This window comes from Haliotis cracherodii, unplaced genomic scaffold, assembly GCF_022045235.1.
Source record: "Haliotis cracherodii isolate W230 unplaced genomic scaffold, xgHalCrac1.p SCAF_29, whole genome shotgun sequence".
In the NCBI taxonomy this organism is placed as follows: Eukaryota; Metazoa; Mollusca; class Gastropoda; order Lepetellida; family Haliotidae; genus Haliotis; species Haliotis cracherodii.
The window spans coordinates 4022689-4039666 of NW_027266285.1; the positions used below are offsets into that span (position 1 = coordinate 4022689).

General features: G+C 41.3%; 1 protein-coding gene across 3 annotated transcripts in view; it reads left to right on the forward strand.

The window, feature by feature from the left end:
- Positions 1-10608, forward strand: part of LOC139473453 (armadillo repeat-containing protein 8-like) — a 54433-nt gene extending 43825 nt beyond the window's left edge. Inside the window, exons 14-21 of one of the 3 annotated variants that reach the window (XR_011653952.1) lie at positions 545-637; positions 1072-1248; positions 2358-2453; positions 2785-2880; positions 5497-5569; positions 5769-5862; positions 6071-6166; positions 10587-10608. Coding sequence is in view for 2 of the 3 variants with exons in the window: in XM_071256035.1 (XP_071112136.1) it covers positions 545-637; positions 1072-1248; positions 2358-2453; positions 2785-2880; positions 5497-5569; positions 5769-5862; positions 6071-6101 (660 nt within the window). In the remaining variant the exon portion in view is untranslated. Of the gene's footprint in view, positions 1-544; positions 638-1071; positions 1249-2357; positions 2454-2784; positions 2881-5496; positions 5570-5768; positions 5863-6070; positions 6198-10586 lie in introns of those variants that run through there. The other 2 variants (XM_071256035.1, XM_071256036.1) reach the window with 2 other exon arrangements.
- The last annotated feature ends 6370 nt before the right edge of the window (positions 10609-16978 follow it).

Here is a 16978-nt window from a genome sequence, read left to right on the forward strand (position 1 = left end):
AAGCCCGCTTTCCATGTCAGTTGAATAAAGCACAGTGTAGCGTCAGGTAGGGTGAAACATGAGCATTTCTGATTAAATGCAATATTTTTATACCCACCTGGTGCTACACCTTTGGGCCCACCCAGACTGCGTCTGCCTCTTCTGACTCACCGTTCTGGCACCACTGTCAATGCTGCGCCTGCAGTCATACAGTGAAGAATATGAGGGATTATGGGCCAAGGTGGATAACCTGTGAGTATCGGGCTATGGGCTGTAGTCTGTTTGAACTGTCTCTCCTATTCCAGTCTGTTTATATAAGGTAGGGAATCCAAAGCACTTTATAGCAGGTAAGTATAAAAAACATTACATTTAATCAGAAATCAGTTGAGGCTGTACATGAGTTTACAAAAATATTTGTTTCTACATTTCTGCAAAACATCTTCACAAAATGTGCTAAACAACTACACGATGTGTATTGCTAAGACAATTATAAATGAGCTGATATTTGAAGAATTAAGTTTCTTTTCAAGTATTGTTCCATATCATTATTATTATTCATTTTCAGCCTATTCTAGAGTGTGGAGCTATCAATATCCTAGCCAGTCTTGCCAGTCGTAACGAGGCCCCGCTGAGACTGAATGGAGTGTGGGGGTTGATGGTGAGAGTCGTACAACACTTAACACATTCAATCTTTTGCCCATGTTTTTTGTGAAAACTGCCATTGTCTAGTGTAAAGGACACAGGAAGATTAGTATGTTTGGTGATTTCCACATGGTTGAACTGCAGCCAGTAGTCACATGCCACTATTAGCTATTAGCCCAAACTTAGTAATCAATACATTTTCATGCCTGCCTGCTGCTCTACCCAACATCATTATGTTTGCTACATGTACGCAGAAAATCATTACGTGTATTCCCATCTTTGTTTACTTTATGACATACACCGTACACTTTGTGAATCCCATCAGCTGACAGTGTACAGTTGTAGGAAATGCTTTCACACTTATCTACCTTGTCCATTGTTGTATTTATCTGCCTTTCATGGTTGAGTACAGTATACAGTCATGTCATTTAGTCTGTTGTTTTATTTCAGAACATGGCATTTCAAGCAGACCAGAAAGTGAAGACTCAGATTGTTGAGACACTGGGGTCAGATCAGCTGTTTTGTCTTCTGTCAGACCAGAACCCCAACATTTTAATGAAGACTTTGGGTCTTTTGAGGAATCTCCTGTCAAACAAACCAGTAGGTTTGAAATTTCAGAAGTGCCAAGTAGGTTAAAGTTTTTTGTGCTGTCTACTCTGTGATTTGTGTTGGGCTCTGGGCTTCCTTCTTCTCTTGGACAGCATGTTGGAACAGTTTCAATGGGTTTCATTTCAGTTGGATGTAATCTGCATCTAGTTTGTTTTTTTGAATTTGCATGGAGGTAATGATATTTTAACTCTCCTCCAAAACATTCTCTTTTCAATGGTGGTGTAAATTTGAGAAAGATCATTGAAACGTTTAATTTTCATAAATCTCTTCTCCTCTTGCATCTCAGTACATCTTTAGACACCCAGCTGTTACACACATGTAGTTAATGGAAGCACTGTCCCTCTAACTATGACATTCCTATACAATACACTATTCCAATCTGTTAAATTCAACATTGAAAACTGAAACAACAATCACTACATGTATAGAACAATGAATGAAGGTAACAAGAGGCTTATGTTTCGCCTGTTGGATTCTTGTTGTCCAATATTCAACATAATAGGAGTCCCTGCTCTAATAACTGCCCCCACTCTCTCCAGGACTCCTTTCCTATATGCTGGTCAGTCATTGTGCAGCTTCAAATTATGTCCAGTTCTCCTGCAATATCTGATGGACTTAAGATCAGAAAGTAATCAGGATTGAGTAAACCACATGTCATGTGAAAGACAAGCTTGAAAACATTTGTTTACCAATCTAAGAATTGTTGTTTGTCATAGAGGACTCCCTATTCCAAGGTCCACACACTCCTGACTTCTGGCAAGTGCTTAATATCTTCCATACTTCATTTCATCTTGTCCTGTAGTTTCAGAATCTCATCTGTTGACTGTCTTTCATGATATCATACTCATGCAGGGGGCATGGGTGGCCCAGTTGTCTAATCCTGGTTCGCCCCGATTATGTTTCTAGGTTTGTCAGCCCCATTCCCGTGCTTGTGGGTTTCACCGAAGTGGTAAACGTCTGAGACCTGCATCACTTTGGGCTTTCCTCCCACATTAAGCTGACACGCCGCGATATAACTGGAATACTGTTAAAAGCGGCGTTAAACCCAACTCACTCACTCACCATACTCATGCAAATATTCAAGAATAATCTCACTCAAATGTTTACAGACATTGACCAAATTTCAGCACATCGACAGTATCATGAACGTGTATGGGAAACAGGTGATGCAGGCCGTTGTCTTTATTCTTGAGGGAGATCACTCCGTGGATGTCAAGGAACAGGTGTGTTATTTTGCTCGTTGTTGTGTTGTATGGAATGGTTACAGTATACTTAGCTTCAAAGGGTTGTGCCACATACAGGGCTCTCAGTGGTAGTTCCTAGTGTATACAATACCAACCAAACAATATCTCCATTGCACAGATATTAATACATTCAGACTTCATGGGAATATGATTTATTCTGCCATACTTGAGGATATTTACAGATCACCACTGCCAGTTTTGTAGTAGCCTTTTTAAAATGGTTAACCAGAAGCTTTGAACTGATCACCACAGGTGAAAATAGAGATTTTATGATTGATAGGTATACAGACTGTAATTAACATATTTCCAGACTCTCTGTATCCTGGCAAACATCGCAGATGGAGATAGTGCCAAGGATGTCATCATGGCTAATGAAGATGTTCTGAAGAAGCTCATGTCTTACATGGTGAGGAGTGGAATACCTTGCATACAGTGTCAGCCACCAAGTCTGCTGTTTAGAAGTAGTGTATTAAGAAGGGGTGGGTGGGTGGTGAGTTTTACGTTTGTTTGCACAGGGAGTCTGTCTAGGTATCACTAACAATGTCCATGTCCATAGGTTAGTGTTTGTACAGGGTGTTCATAGTGTAGTGTTTGTACAGGGACTAGGTACCACTAACAATGTCCCTGTCCATAGGTTAGTGTTTGTACAGGGTGTCCATGGTGTAGTGTTTGTACAGGGACTCGATGCCACTTATAATGTCCCTGTCCATGGTGTAGTGTTTGTACAGGGTGTCCATGGTGTAGTGTTTGTACAGGGTGTCCATGGTGTATTGTTTATACAGTGACTCGATGCCACTTTCAATGTCCCTGTCCATGGTGTAGTGTTTGTACAGGGTGTTCATGGTGTAGTGTTTGTACAGGGTGTTCATGGTGTAGTGTTTGTACAGGGTGTCCATGGAGTAGTGTTTGTACAGGGTGTCCATGGTGTAGTGTTTGTACAGGGACTAGGTACCACTAACAATGTTCCTGTCTGTGGTGTAGTGTTTGTATAGGGTGTCCATGGAGTAGTGTTTGTACAGGGTGTTCATGGTGTAGTGTTTGTACAGGGTGTTCATGGTGTAGTGTTTGTACAGGGTGTTCATGGTGTAGTGTTTGTACGGGGTGTCCATGGTGTAGTGTTTGTACAGGGTGTCCATGCTGTAGTGTTTGTACAGGGTGTTCATGGTGTAGTGTTTGTACAGGGTGTTCATGGTGTAGTGTTTGTACAGGGTGTCCATGGAGTAGTGTTTGTACAGGGTGTCCATGGTGTAGTGTTTGTACAGGGTGTCCATGGAGTAGTGTTTGTACAGGGTGTTCATGGTGTAGTGTTTGTACAGGGTGTTCATGCTGTAGTGTTTGTACAGGGTGTCCATGGTGTAGTGTTTGTACAGGGTGTTCATGGTCTAGTGTTTGTACAGGGTGTCCATGGTGTAGTGTTTGTACAGTGACTCGATGCCACTTATAATGTCCCTGTCCATGGTGTAGTGTTTGTATAGGGACTTGGTGCCACTTATAATGTCCCTGTCCATGGTGTATTGTTTATACAGTGACTCGATGCCACTTTCAATGTCCCTGTCCATGGTGTAGTGTTTGTACAGGGTGTTCATGGTGTAGTGTTTGTACAGGGTGTTCATGGTGTAGTGTTTGTACAGGGTGTCCATGGAGTAGTGTTTGTACAGGGTGTCCATGGAGTAGTGTTTGTACAGGGTGTCCATGGTGTAGTGTTTGTACAGGGACTAGGTACCACTAACAATGTTCCTGTCTGTGGTGTAGTGTTTGTATAGGGTGTCCATGGAGTAGTGTTTGTACAGGGTGTTCATGCTGTAGTGTTTGTACAGGGTGTTCATGGTGTAGTGTTTGTACAGGGTGTCCATGGAGTAGTGTTTGTACAGGGTGTCCATGGAGTAGTGTTTGTACAGGGTGTTCATGGTGTAGTGTTTGTACAGGGACTAGGTACCACTAACAATGTTCCTGTCTGTGGTGTAGTGTTTGTATAGGGTGTCCATGGAGTAGTGTTTGTACAGGGTGTTCATGCTGTAGTGTTTGTACAGGGTGTCCATGGTGTAGTGTTTGTACAGGGTGTCCATGCTGTATTGTTTATACAGTGACTCGATGCCACTTTCAATGTCCCTGTCCATGGTGTAGTGTTTGTACAGGGTGTTCATGGTGTAGTGTTTGTACAGGGTGTTCATGGTGTAGTGTTTGTACAGGGTGTCCATGGAGTAGTGTTTGTACGGGGTGTCCATGGTGTAGTGTTTGTACAGGGACTAGGTACCACTAACAATGTTCCTGTCTGTGGTGTAGTGTTTGTATAGGGTGTCCATGCTGTAGTGTTTGTACAGGGTGTTCATGCTGTAGTGTTTGTACAGGGCGTCCATGGTGTAGTGTTTGTACAGGGTGTCCATGCTGTAGTGTTTGTACAGGGTGTTCATGGTGTAGTGTTTGTACAGGGTGTCCATGGTGTAGTGTTTGTACAGGGTGTTCATGGTGTAGTGTTTGTACAGGGTGTTCATGGTGTAGTGTTTGTACAGGGTGTCCATGGTGTAGTGTTTGTACAGGGTGTTCATGGTGTAGTGTTTGTACAGGGTGTCCATGGTGTAGTGTTTGTACAGGGTGTCCATGCTGTAGTGTTTGTACAGGGTGTCCATGGAGTAGTGTTTGTACAGGGACTCGGTGCCACTAACAATGTACCTGTCAATAGTGTAGTGTTTGTACAGGGTGTCCATGCTGTAGTGTTTGTACGGGGTGTTCATGGTGTAGTGTTTGTACAGGGCGTCCTGTGTCTAGATGTCACTAACAATGTCCCTGTCCATGGTGTAGTGTTTGTACGGGGCGTCCTGTGTCTAGATGTCACTAACAATGTCCCTGTCCATGGTGTAGTGTTTGTACAGGGCGTCCTGTGTCTAGATGTCACTAACAATGTCCCTGTCCATGGTGTAGTGTTTGTACAGGGCGTCCTGTGTCTAGATGTCACTAACAATGTCCCTGTCCATGGTGTAGTGTTTGTTTAGTTATGTGAGTTGTATGTTTCTGTTCCTCACAGGTTCACAGCAATGTCAAGCTGCAGATTGCTGCTACGTTCTGCATCTCCAACCTGGTCTGCAATGAGGAGGAAGGTAGGCAAAGTACATCTTGCCAGACACTACTTGGAACACAATATAGTAGAGAGTAGAGGCAGTTTGCATTTCCTAGCCATATTACAATTTCTTTGAAGCCTGTACTAAAACAGGAACCCAATTCCAGTATTTTCCAAGCTGTGCCTTTATATCTGTCAAGTGTTGGTTGATGAGTGAATGAGATATACCTGCTGTTTAGGTGCATACAATCGACAGACCCGACTCCGGGACATGGGCGTCCAGAAGCTCCTGCAGCAGCTGCTGGGTACACAAGACTCCACGCTCTTTGACAAGTAAGTTCAAGCGATGCACAAGGCAAACTTCCTGAGTTGCAGCTGCAGTCATATACCAGCATTTTTAGTCTAAAACTTACAATTCATTAACCAGGTAGCAATATTTTTCTCACATACAATTAGAGGCAATCTGTCCTCACCATTTTTAACTCACCTGTTAAAAGGCACCTGCTGATATGACTGAACTAATGGATGGTGTTGTTTTCAGGGTGAAGACAGCACTGCAGCAGTTCTCCTAGTCTGCACAGTTAACAAGATCTGTAGGAAGCATGTGGTAGTCTGATGTTCATCACCATTGTTGCGTGTGAGTGTATACATGTATAATAAACTATTTATGTCATGCAGTCTTCGCTTTGCGCTCATATTTTCTGGACAAAGGATTTAAAATTCAAGTGTTGAGTTCTAATGGTATAGCCATCAAGCTATTGAGTATCTATGAGTTATGTCTAACAGTGTTTCAGTTCATAAGGTTTGTACAAGGAAATATGCTATCTAGGTTCATTCATAATTATTACATGATGATTCACAGCTGCCACTTTGGTTTCAAAAGAGCTGCTCACGAGACTGACAGTTAAGGACAGACTAACTGGATTACTATCTGCTGATCACGTTTTTGTCATATAAATAAAAAAAAATTAAATAGCTTGGTATAGTAAGATTTAATATAAGAAAGATATTTTGATTATATGTGTTCTCTCTAGCTCACTCCAGCAAAAACGTCCCCTGATGTCAAAGGATGGCATTTTAAAAATAAAACTATAACCCCATCAAGAAATTATAGTATTAGGCACTAAGTACACTGTAGTCATAATTTATGTATGTACTGTATGTCATTGATTTATTGGTATTTCAACAAGAGGTATATCAAGGTATATGGGGAACAAAAATCTGTGAAACATGTAGCTTAATTAGCTTTTCCTTATAAACAACAGCAAACACATTTAAAAGTGTAAAAATAGTAATTTATTGAGACTCTAACACACCAAGTGTAAAACATGAAATTGTATTGCGTAGATATGCGTATGTAAGTCTTTGAAAGGCATTTAGAAGTGATACTCATAAGGAAGAGAGTTTATGGATGTTGACTAATAATAAAGAAGTTGACATCCATGAAGTCTCTTCCTGATATGTGTATTAATTGTTAGTATGAAATCAAACATGTTCAGTAATGGATAGGAAAGTGAGATACTTTTGCCAACTTGTCAGCTGTGGAGTAGACTCTGTACATAACTTGAATACATAACAAACTCACCATTACAGATTCATAGCCTACTGAAAACCATTCACAAAACTAAGAATGTGGAACTGTTTCCATACTATCAGTATGTGTCAAGTCCTGGTAAGCCCCGGTTTCTCACATGAAACACTGATACAGTTTCAACATTGCTGCCCCTGGCATCTTCACTAAGTTCAGCCTCGTCACATCCACATCATTTGCTAGCTGTATATATTAGAAATCATGGTAATACAAACTTTTCAAATTATATTTCTTACCTTTTGCGAACTTTGACCGACCAATGAAATAAATGACTACCAGGTAACGATAGGTCAACATTAGCCAATCAGAAAGCTACTTTATCAAGTTTTACGGCACTAGTTTCAAATTGGCGACTTCCATTTCATACTATGCTTTGAAAAATATTGATTCAAAATTTGAAAACTGAACAAAAGAAAACGCTGGAATATCTAATAGATGGCCGAGATTGTGTGGCAGTATTTCCCAAAAATACCACCGGCTATGGAAATCGCTTCCAATTTCAAATACGAAGATTTTGATGAAATCAATCATTCAGCCCATAACTGTCTTTTGGAAAACCTAGTGTTAAGCACTGTTAACCTCTTTCAGGATGCATGATAAGAAAACATATTTCGACTGTCACTTTCCCAATCTGGTGACACTGATAGGTAGGATGAAAAGTCATTCTGATACGACCCATAATGGAATGTCCTCAGATCTTTGTTCAGCAGTAGTGAGAACTGAGATCTGTTTGAATTAGACTGACCATTAGTCATTACCGGTAATATTTTGAAGTTGAATAACAAATTAGATCTTTTTGTTTCTATATATGCACATGCCTCCAGTTTTGCAAAGTCAATACAATGCACAAAAGACGTTATGATCAGTAGAACATATACTTGCTGTCATCTGCTCCTAGTTTTAACGAATGATACTGTAGAGAAACAAACAAGTAAGCTGTATGTTTAACAAACAATAAACACCACCACAGTGGCAGTTTTGTTGGAGAATGTTATAACCATGTCTCATATTAAATAATAACATTGTTTTCCTTCTTACTCTTCCAAAAGTGTCTTATTAAGTAAAACAAGAAATCAAAGTGGTTTGTCCAATCCATAATACAATCTGAAGCTACAAGTGTCATGTCACCATTGTGAATATATCTTGATCCAAGAACATCTATTACTTTTCTTACACACAGGGGCTTGGGTAGCCTAGTGGTTAAAGCATTCGCTAGTCACGCCGAAGATCCGGGTTCGATTCCCATCATGGGTACAATGTGTGAAGCCCATTTCTGGTGTCCCCCGCCATGATACTGCTGGAATATTGCTAAAAGCGGCGTAAAACCATATTCACTCACTCACTCATTTCTTACACACACTGGAAATTCCAACTTTCCACAAGTACTGATGTTTTCAAACTTATCTACATATTTTTGCACCAGTAATGGTGTGTGCAGTGCAATGTGGAGTGATAATAAGTGGTTACATACAACATGAGACAGACTAAGTACTTTTGATATGGTTTACACAGCTTCGTACTGGCAGAAGTGATAGGAACCACAATGCAACTAAGTATTGCTTGGCTTGAGATTTGTTCCCATGAAGTGTGTACTATCACCTGGTGATATACTGACATAAGTGAAGCTTAATAAGTAACTCAGTGAGGTAATTGTCTTATAATGCATACCATTCCCGTGGTGATAAAGTACATGAAGTAATGTAGTCATCTATCTGGTCCAGGCCTACTGGCTATACATGGTGAGGTGAGGTGAAATTGGGTTTAACGTCGAATCCAAGATTATTGCACTTATATAGCGACGTGCATGCACGTGTGTGTGTATGGCTTCTTGTGCTAGTCCGGACTGATCCTGATTTATAGTGCTAGTTCACTGAGATACCGTACCGGTCCTAGGCGGTCCTACTGGCTATTCATAAAGTCACACCTACACTACACAATTCATGTTTCTCAATGCCATAGATGTAGGTATATCTTGGTCCAAACATGGTCAAGACAACACGTCTAATCAGGTTAGTCAATTAATGAACCAATTTAAGTATAACGGTTGATCAACTGAAAATTGAGCTTTTCCAGCTAAAGCACCAATTCTTATCTTATAACCCTATTCACCCTAGTATGACCCTTAGAACATTGACAAAAGGGTGCACATATTAAAACCACACACAAGTTAAATTTGTTGTGATTGAGCCGTTAAGAAAAAACTTACTTCAAACATTGATGAAACTGAGACGTTTTCGCTGATACTTATCGGGCAATTATATACTCCTACACAGATGAGTGTTCTGTAATATATTCTGTAATATATATAAGAAATAGAGACTCGTAAATGGGTCAACTTAGTCAGGTGCACTCCTACTTAAAGATTGGTCCAGAAGATGGTCAGAGGCACTTCATCCTGTAAATACCTAAGTTAGAAGTAGTGAAAGGCCAAAACTGTTGGCATTGGAGACTGATGGAGAATTGTTTTCTTTTTCAAAGTTAATGTTTCAAGTAATCTCGATGCAAAAACAGTATACCACATATGGCACAGATTCAAACTAGAATATTTTAAAACAAAAACAATGAATATGAATAATGTAGAGATCAATAAACACCTCACACTATCATAAATATCATAAAACAAAACAAATATACAACCTGCAGTGCACTTGTGGGTGATAGTAAAGTGTTTCTCTGGACATGTTTACCTATATCACCCAGTAACCTTGGATAAACATATACTATTATGCCCACTGTTTAATGGGAGCCTTATGAACAATGTGATTTCCAATTCCAGTTGAATTTGTAACTATGACCTAAAAGAAAGCATTCTAAATGTCCAAATCCAGTACAGGCCTTTCAATAATTTAAACTTTCAAATCACATTGTGCTATCTGTTCAGTGAATCCTATGCAAGGAGACCTGTTCGGCACACAAAGCTGACATGTCATTGGCTAAATCCAAACTGGAAATGAGACAAGTCTGCCCTGGACTCACCCAGCTAGTGTTGTTTGAACACAAGAACTCCTCCCTAACCTCAAATATGGTGATGCTAAACGAAGTCCCCTTGGTAGACAAAATGGGTTATAATTGTTATTTTTGTTATAACTGGGATTGTTTTAAAGTTGTTAATTTCGGGTATTTAACATTATATTGTATTCAATGTAATGCTGTAACATGAGGCATTCAAGGCTCTTCAACTATATTGGTCCTGTTATCAGTGAAATACAAGTAGCCTAAGTCATCACATTCTACAGTTACAACTACCAGTATATTAACATGAATTGGGAAATCTTTAATTCCCATTTAGAATTTTGTACTGACATTTGTGGCATATTGAGGCCAAATGTCTGCCTCTGAGCGAGTATAAATACACCCCTGGAAAGATGACAGCCGATTTCTTCAAACTATATTTTTTAAATAGATACAAGTTCAATTACATGATCATAAATTCACATGTCTACAAACACTTTAAACATGTTTACAGAACTAATCAATCCTCAAAGTTTTTGGGTGAAATGTTGACAGTCGAACATACAAGCACCTCACAGTGACTCCATCTATGTACAGCTCACCTAAATGCCACTGCCACTGAGTCTTCTCCCTCTCTTGATGAACTGTCAAGAGATCATGTCAGCTGTAGTCATGGTGAGATGCATAACTACTAATCACATTTTGTAGCTAAAATTATCACAGGTGCATGTATTGCTCTTGTTGGTCTATTACCAGTTTTTTTATCATGGGTGTATTTGTCAACACTCAGTGCAGGTGCACAAATGATAATGTAACAGCAAAATCAAAACAATTGTAATATAATGTGCAAAAGTAATATACATGATAAAAAATTACTTAATAATATATGATCGATTATTATCTAACAATAGTTATGATTGTGTATAATTCTAAGAATACTACCTCTATTACATCATAGCCATAAATTCCTGTTTATGCTGAGAACCACTCTACAAAGTGAAATAAATTTTCAACAGACGTCCTTTTCATTGCCAACATATCAATAGTTGTGATAGAAACCCTATCCCTCGTCAGAGACGCCACTGAGCATGCACAAGGTGGGAATCACCTCATTTCTTTCAACCTGTGACCCTCATCAACTAGATGCAGATATTTGGGGAGGTGGGAGGGATTAATTCCTGATGTAATAGAGGTAGTATTCTTAGAATTATACAAAATGATAACTATTGTTAGATAATTCTTGTGAAGACCCTACCTCTATTACATCATAGCCAGTATAAACCAGAGGGACAGGTGGGATCTTGTATCTAGCATCCCTTAGATATTTGGCTTTGTGAAGTGGGAATACAAGGATTGTATACAAAATTGGGACTAAACAGTATATGTCTAATGACCTAACTTCAAGGCTAGACATAGAGAAAAACGTCCTATTATGAATATAATATACTTATATTTAGCCACAATTGTGATACTTAGACATATTATGATGTCACTTCCGGTGATGACATCACCTGTGACGTCACTTCCGGTTGTCATTCAATGACCTCGTTTGCGACATATGTCTTCTATGATTTCATATCACCTTATGATGTAGCATCCGTTATGCCCTTTTGGATAGTGATATTTAACGTTTTTGGACGTTAGTCCGGAGTGAGGTCTCCCATGACGTCACTTCCGGTGTTAGTACATCATACATCCCAGATTATCATGTAGAAACCATATATTACTTGTATCCTTCCGATCTATGATTACAGTGTTGCCACTTGACTTGTCTACTATCCAATAGCAAACTAAGTACAAAGGTCGACTTACCCTGAGTTCATGAGGTATTCTGAAATCTTCACCCGGCGGCTTGCACCTCCTTCGAGATAACTTCCAAGTGTGAAGGTGGAGATTGTCGAGGCGGCCGTAAAATATGTCCGTTTTTGGTTGTCTCAGTAAATCGTGATGTACCGGGAGTTTCAGAGGTTTTTTTTCCACTAGGTGGGGTAGTAACCTTGGAAACCAATCCCTGTTTGACCATGCCGGGGCTATGAGAATTATGACGCAGTCTGTCTCTTCTATTTTCTTCAGAACTCTGTCTAGAAGAGCCCATGGGGGAAATGTATAAGCAAACATTCCCTCCCAGTCCATAGAAAGAGAGTGGACCTGAAGAGCAAGCGGGTCTGGTACCGGACTGACGTAGACTGGTAGTTTGTTGTTGAGACATGTGGCGAAAAGATCTAGGTTTGGAGTGACCATTCCGTGGGTACAATCTTATTTTTCCGGGATAAGTAATCTGCTAGGATATTTAACTTGCCCGGTATGTGTCTTGCTGTATGTAAGCAACCACGGTCAAGTTGTCTGTAGCAATCTGTACTGATGAGTGGTGCAGATGATGGGTTGAATTAAAGCTTCCAACCCTAGGTCTTTGGTGGTATTCATCCAATTTTGCAGGGGACATAACTGTAGTCTGCCTCTGTAGGTTAGATCTTGGAGCGAGCCGAGGCAAGACATCCACCAACGAAGCGCAGATAACTACGATGACTTGGATGGATGGGGACGTGAAGATAGGCGTCTTGGAGGTCTATGCTTATCATTGAATCTGCTTAAGGCATTCTTCAACTTCTTCATAGATTCCATCTGAAACTTGGGAGGCTTTTCCAGATATTCTTTGTTTAGGACTTTTAGATCTATGATTAATCGCATCTCTGAAGAATTCTTCTTTGGTACCAGGAATACTGGGGAGTAGAATCCGTGAGTGGTGTCTGACTCCTTTAAGTTGCTGATAGCTCCTTTTGCAAGTAGTTTTTGTATGGCCACTTCTGCTGCAATTAACTTCCGTCCAGATAGATGGAATCGCGGTCCAGTAGGATGGATGACTAGTCTTGGGCGTTTTAAGAAAGGAAGTTTGTATCCTTTTCTTACTACTTCGAGCAGCCATGAGTCGTCTGTGATGGCTTCCCAGTTGTCTGAGTACTGCATAAGACAACCTCCGACTGGTCCCGGGGTAGGGGGAGTGCTGAACTTGGGTAGTCTTGGCTCCATGTCTGTGAGACAGGCTAGTTCGACGGGATTCAATGTGGTTGTAGCCTTGATCTTCTGAAGTTCTAAATCGTTGTCCACTGGGCAGGCAATGTCAGCAGGGTCTGAAGGAATCTGTAGATCTCTGGTTGAGTCATTTCTGGCAGTATCCCCCTTGGAAGTCTCCTCTGCCTCTACCTCTCTGTGAAGTGGGATGATCATCTTTGGAGTTCCTATTCTTGGAGTGAAACTAAACAGACGTCCAAAAGAAACTTTACCAACTGAAAATATAAATTTCAGACAAAGTATACATTTTCTTTCGATGAAGTCTATCTAAAACACATAACCTAAATACAACAATAGTGTATGCAGAAAATGTTAATCGTCTGTTACATGTTTATGAGATAACACGCGAAAAAGTGATAAACACGTGCACCACGGACAACTGCAAATGCACGTGCGGGTAAGGCTATAAAACGATTGCAACGGCAAGTCAGACATCAACAGTGTTAAAAAAACACAAAAGAAATGCTACGACTCACAGTCGAACAATGTGAACGAGCCTTGGGAATGGTACAGATGGGAGCCACCCACGCCCATATTGCACGAACCTTCGGTTGCTCCCGTGTTGCCATTACCAACTTGATGCAACGTTACAGACAGACAGGGCGGACCGTTGACAGGCAGACCCAGGGTGGCCACGCCCCATGATGACCGGTACCTTGCACCTCCGAAATCGCTTCCTGACAGTGACGTCATCGGCGACAAATGCCTTAGGTCACAGGGTTAGTCGACAGACAGTGGCCAGGAGACTCAGGGCTCATGGAATCAAGGCTTTTAGACCATACAGAGGACAGCTATTGACAGCGCAACATCGTCGTCTGCGGTTGAGATGGGCCCGGACTGTACGACGTTGGCAACGACGTGACTGGCAGAGGGTTGTCTTCACTGACGAAAGTTGATTCTGTATGTTTAGGGCTGATGGAAGACGTGTTTACCGCCGAAGGGGTGAATGAACGGCGGCGTGTTGCCTGCAGGAGGTCGTACCATATGGTGGAGGGAGTGTCATGGTGTGGGGAGGGATCTGTGGGCAGGAGAGGAGACCCTCGGTCATCGTTGACGGAAACTTGACAGCTCTGCGTTACATGGATAACATTCTTCGTCCAGTTGTCCTACCATTTCTCCAACAGCAGCCACGTGGTGTCATTTATCAGCATGACAACGCTAGAGCCCATACAGCCAGAATTGTCACTAACTTCCTTGCAGCCAACAACGTCAACGACATGCCGTGGCCTGTATGCTCACCCGACATGTCCCCCATAGAACACCTCTGGGACTTGATGGATCGTCGTGTTCGGCAACGAACACACTCTCCAGCCAACCGGCAAGAACTGATCTTGGCCCTCCAAGAAGAATGGCGTCAAATCCCATGTGACCTCATCAGACGACTAACTTTTTCTGTGCGTCGAAGATTTTTTGCTTGTATTGAGGCATTTGGTGGTCACACACGCTACTATTGACTTGTTATTGAACGTGAGCGATTGTTTATGTACTCTGCCTATTGTCCATGATTCTGAAAGCTCGAGTTTTGTACCACACCCAACTTTTGGGGGCTTTGACGTCATTTTCAGTGTTGATTGTGTTGATATATTGATTTTCTCAATACACTTTACTTCATGCATGTATGTTTTATTGTTTTTGAGCAAGAGTGATTTCAAACTCTGGTAAAGTTTCTTTTGGACGTCAGTTTATATGTCCTTCCATGTAGAGGCTCGAAAAGAATCGCAACCAGAGTTCACATGACGAGATTTAGGATTCTGTTGTTGATGCTGGAAATCTGCCGGCCGTTTCTGGATCTTGGATGAGATCGTGGATTCTTGAACTTCTGACCAGTTGATGATGCAATGGCTTCCTTCACTGACTTCAGTCTGCCGTTGAATATCTGTGGTCTGTAATAGCCTGTGATGGCATGGACCTTCTTAGCAGCTCTGGAATCATATGATGAACTTGTTGTAGCAGATGATTTCTTTGCATGAGCAGGAACTGTGCTGACATCCAAACTTGTGCTGATTGAAGATCTTCCTGCATATGGTCCAGTGAGCTGTGAATAAACCCGGTCTGCTGTAGTGTCATCTCCATGGGGGTGTCTTAAGGGAAGACCTTCGCTGTGATTGTTCGGGGGAATGACGTGGCGAATTCCAGCTGCAATCCAGTTAATATATGAACTGATATTAATCATCTGTTTATTGATGTTGTCAAAGTCCCTGATTTTGGCCATGTCAACGTGCATCCTGGTGTTAGGTTTCTTAACAAGATCATAGAAATCTTCATCAATACTAGGCTGTTGTGCGAAAGGGGCATCGTGTGTCTTGTAAGCACTTATATTAGAAGCAGGCATACCAAGTCTGATATTATGCGCCAATGAAGCGTTCAATGATGCTTCGATTTTCTTGATGACGTCATATGTCATCAATATATGACAGACAGGGGAAATTCTTCAGTTTTGCTGACAGGTTCTTCATACCCAGCACGTTCTAACAAGGGTTTGACAGACATTTTGTCTTTGTTATCTGGTTTTAAGGCCGGCAACATATTATAAAGTGTATGAAGAACCAGTGTTAGCGAGAGATCCACACCCTTTGCTTAGGCTGCACTGGGGGTAGGACATATGGCTCGGGGTAGAGTAATCCCGGCCATCTGATCTATGGCTAACGGAGCAGGAATCACGTGTTCTATAACTGTATGATAGTGAACATCCGCTTCGCTTTCCCCGCCCATATAACTGGACTGTGTGACGGTATGGGATGGCGCACGCTTGGGAATTCTATCCTGATTTGTATGAGTTTTGTTATCAGCTCATCTATCATAGCGGCTAGAAGGTGACTGGTGTGTATTTCTGTGCACTCTGCGATGCGATGTCCGTGATTCACGATCTACCCTATGATGTGCGTGGTAGGGAGAGGATCTATGAGATTCTCCATCTCTTTTTATGACTCTCCTACTGTCCTCATAATAATCTGATTCAGCTTGACTGTGTGCGTGTCTGCTTTGTGAGGATGCCCTGTCATATTCAGCGTTAGATCTCTTTTGAATCTTGTGTTGTGCGATGGATTCTTTTAGATATGCGATTTCATGAGACATTGATTGCATACGTTTGTCAATCATTACAGACATGGAATTGGTTATTTTTTCCGTGAACTCATTTAAGTTAAAGGGAAAACGTGGAAATCGGTTGCTTCTTCCAAGCCTAGATTATCCACCTTATCAGGTTACATTAAAACCTGAAAGGTACATCGGTTCCTTAACTATATTCGGAGAGTGGGATGAGCAACGAGATCTCTTCTCTTCAGAAGGCGAGAAGGCGTCCCTACACGACACTCGCTTGTCACCCAAATTATTTTCTTTAGGTGTCACAACGGACTTAATCTTTTTTTTACAGGAAGCAGATGAATATTTTGCTGATGCTCTAGTGTTCTTTTTATAATCAGGGTCATTGAGCCATGCCTTAGAAAGTTTCTCAAACTTCTCCTTGGACAAAGGTTCACAATAACTGCACCTTGATTTTTGCATGCAATTGCTTTTCTTGCATGATAGGCACCTAGGGTGAGGGTCACCAGTGATTTGATGTTGCCCACAACCTGAACAGACAGGCGTCTCTTTTGGGGATGAAATCCTCATCCCACAACACGTTCTCAACTAATTACTTACGAGAGCCTTCTGCCTTCTTATACCCCTGTTCTCTGCTTGTAGAACTGGTCACTGCTTGTCTTTAGTGAAGCTTGCGATGATCTAGTGTGGCTTGTAAGTGTGGAACAGCAATCATGTGTACAGATGTATGCAACAAAATATTTTCCTTGTTGTCATCTGGACACACGGGAAAGAAGTGAGGTGATTCCCGCCTTG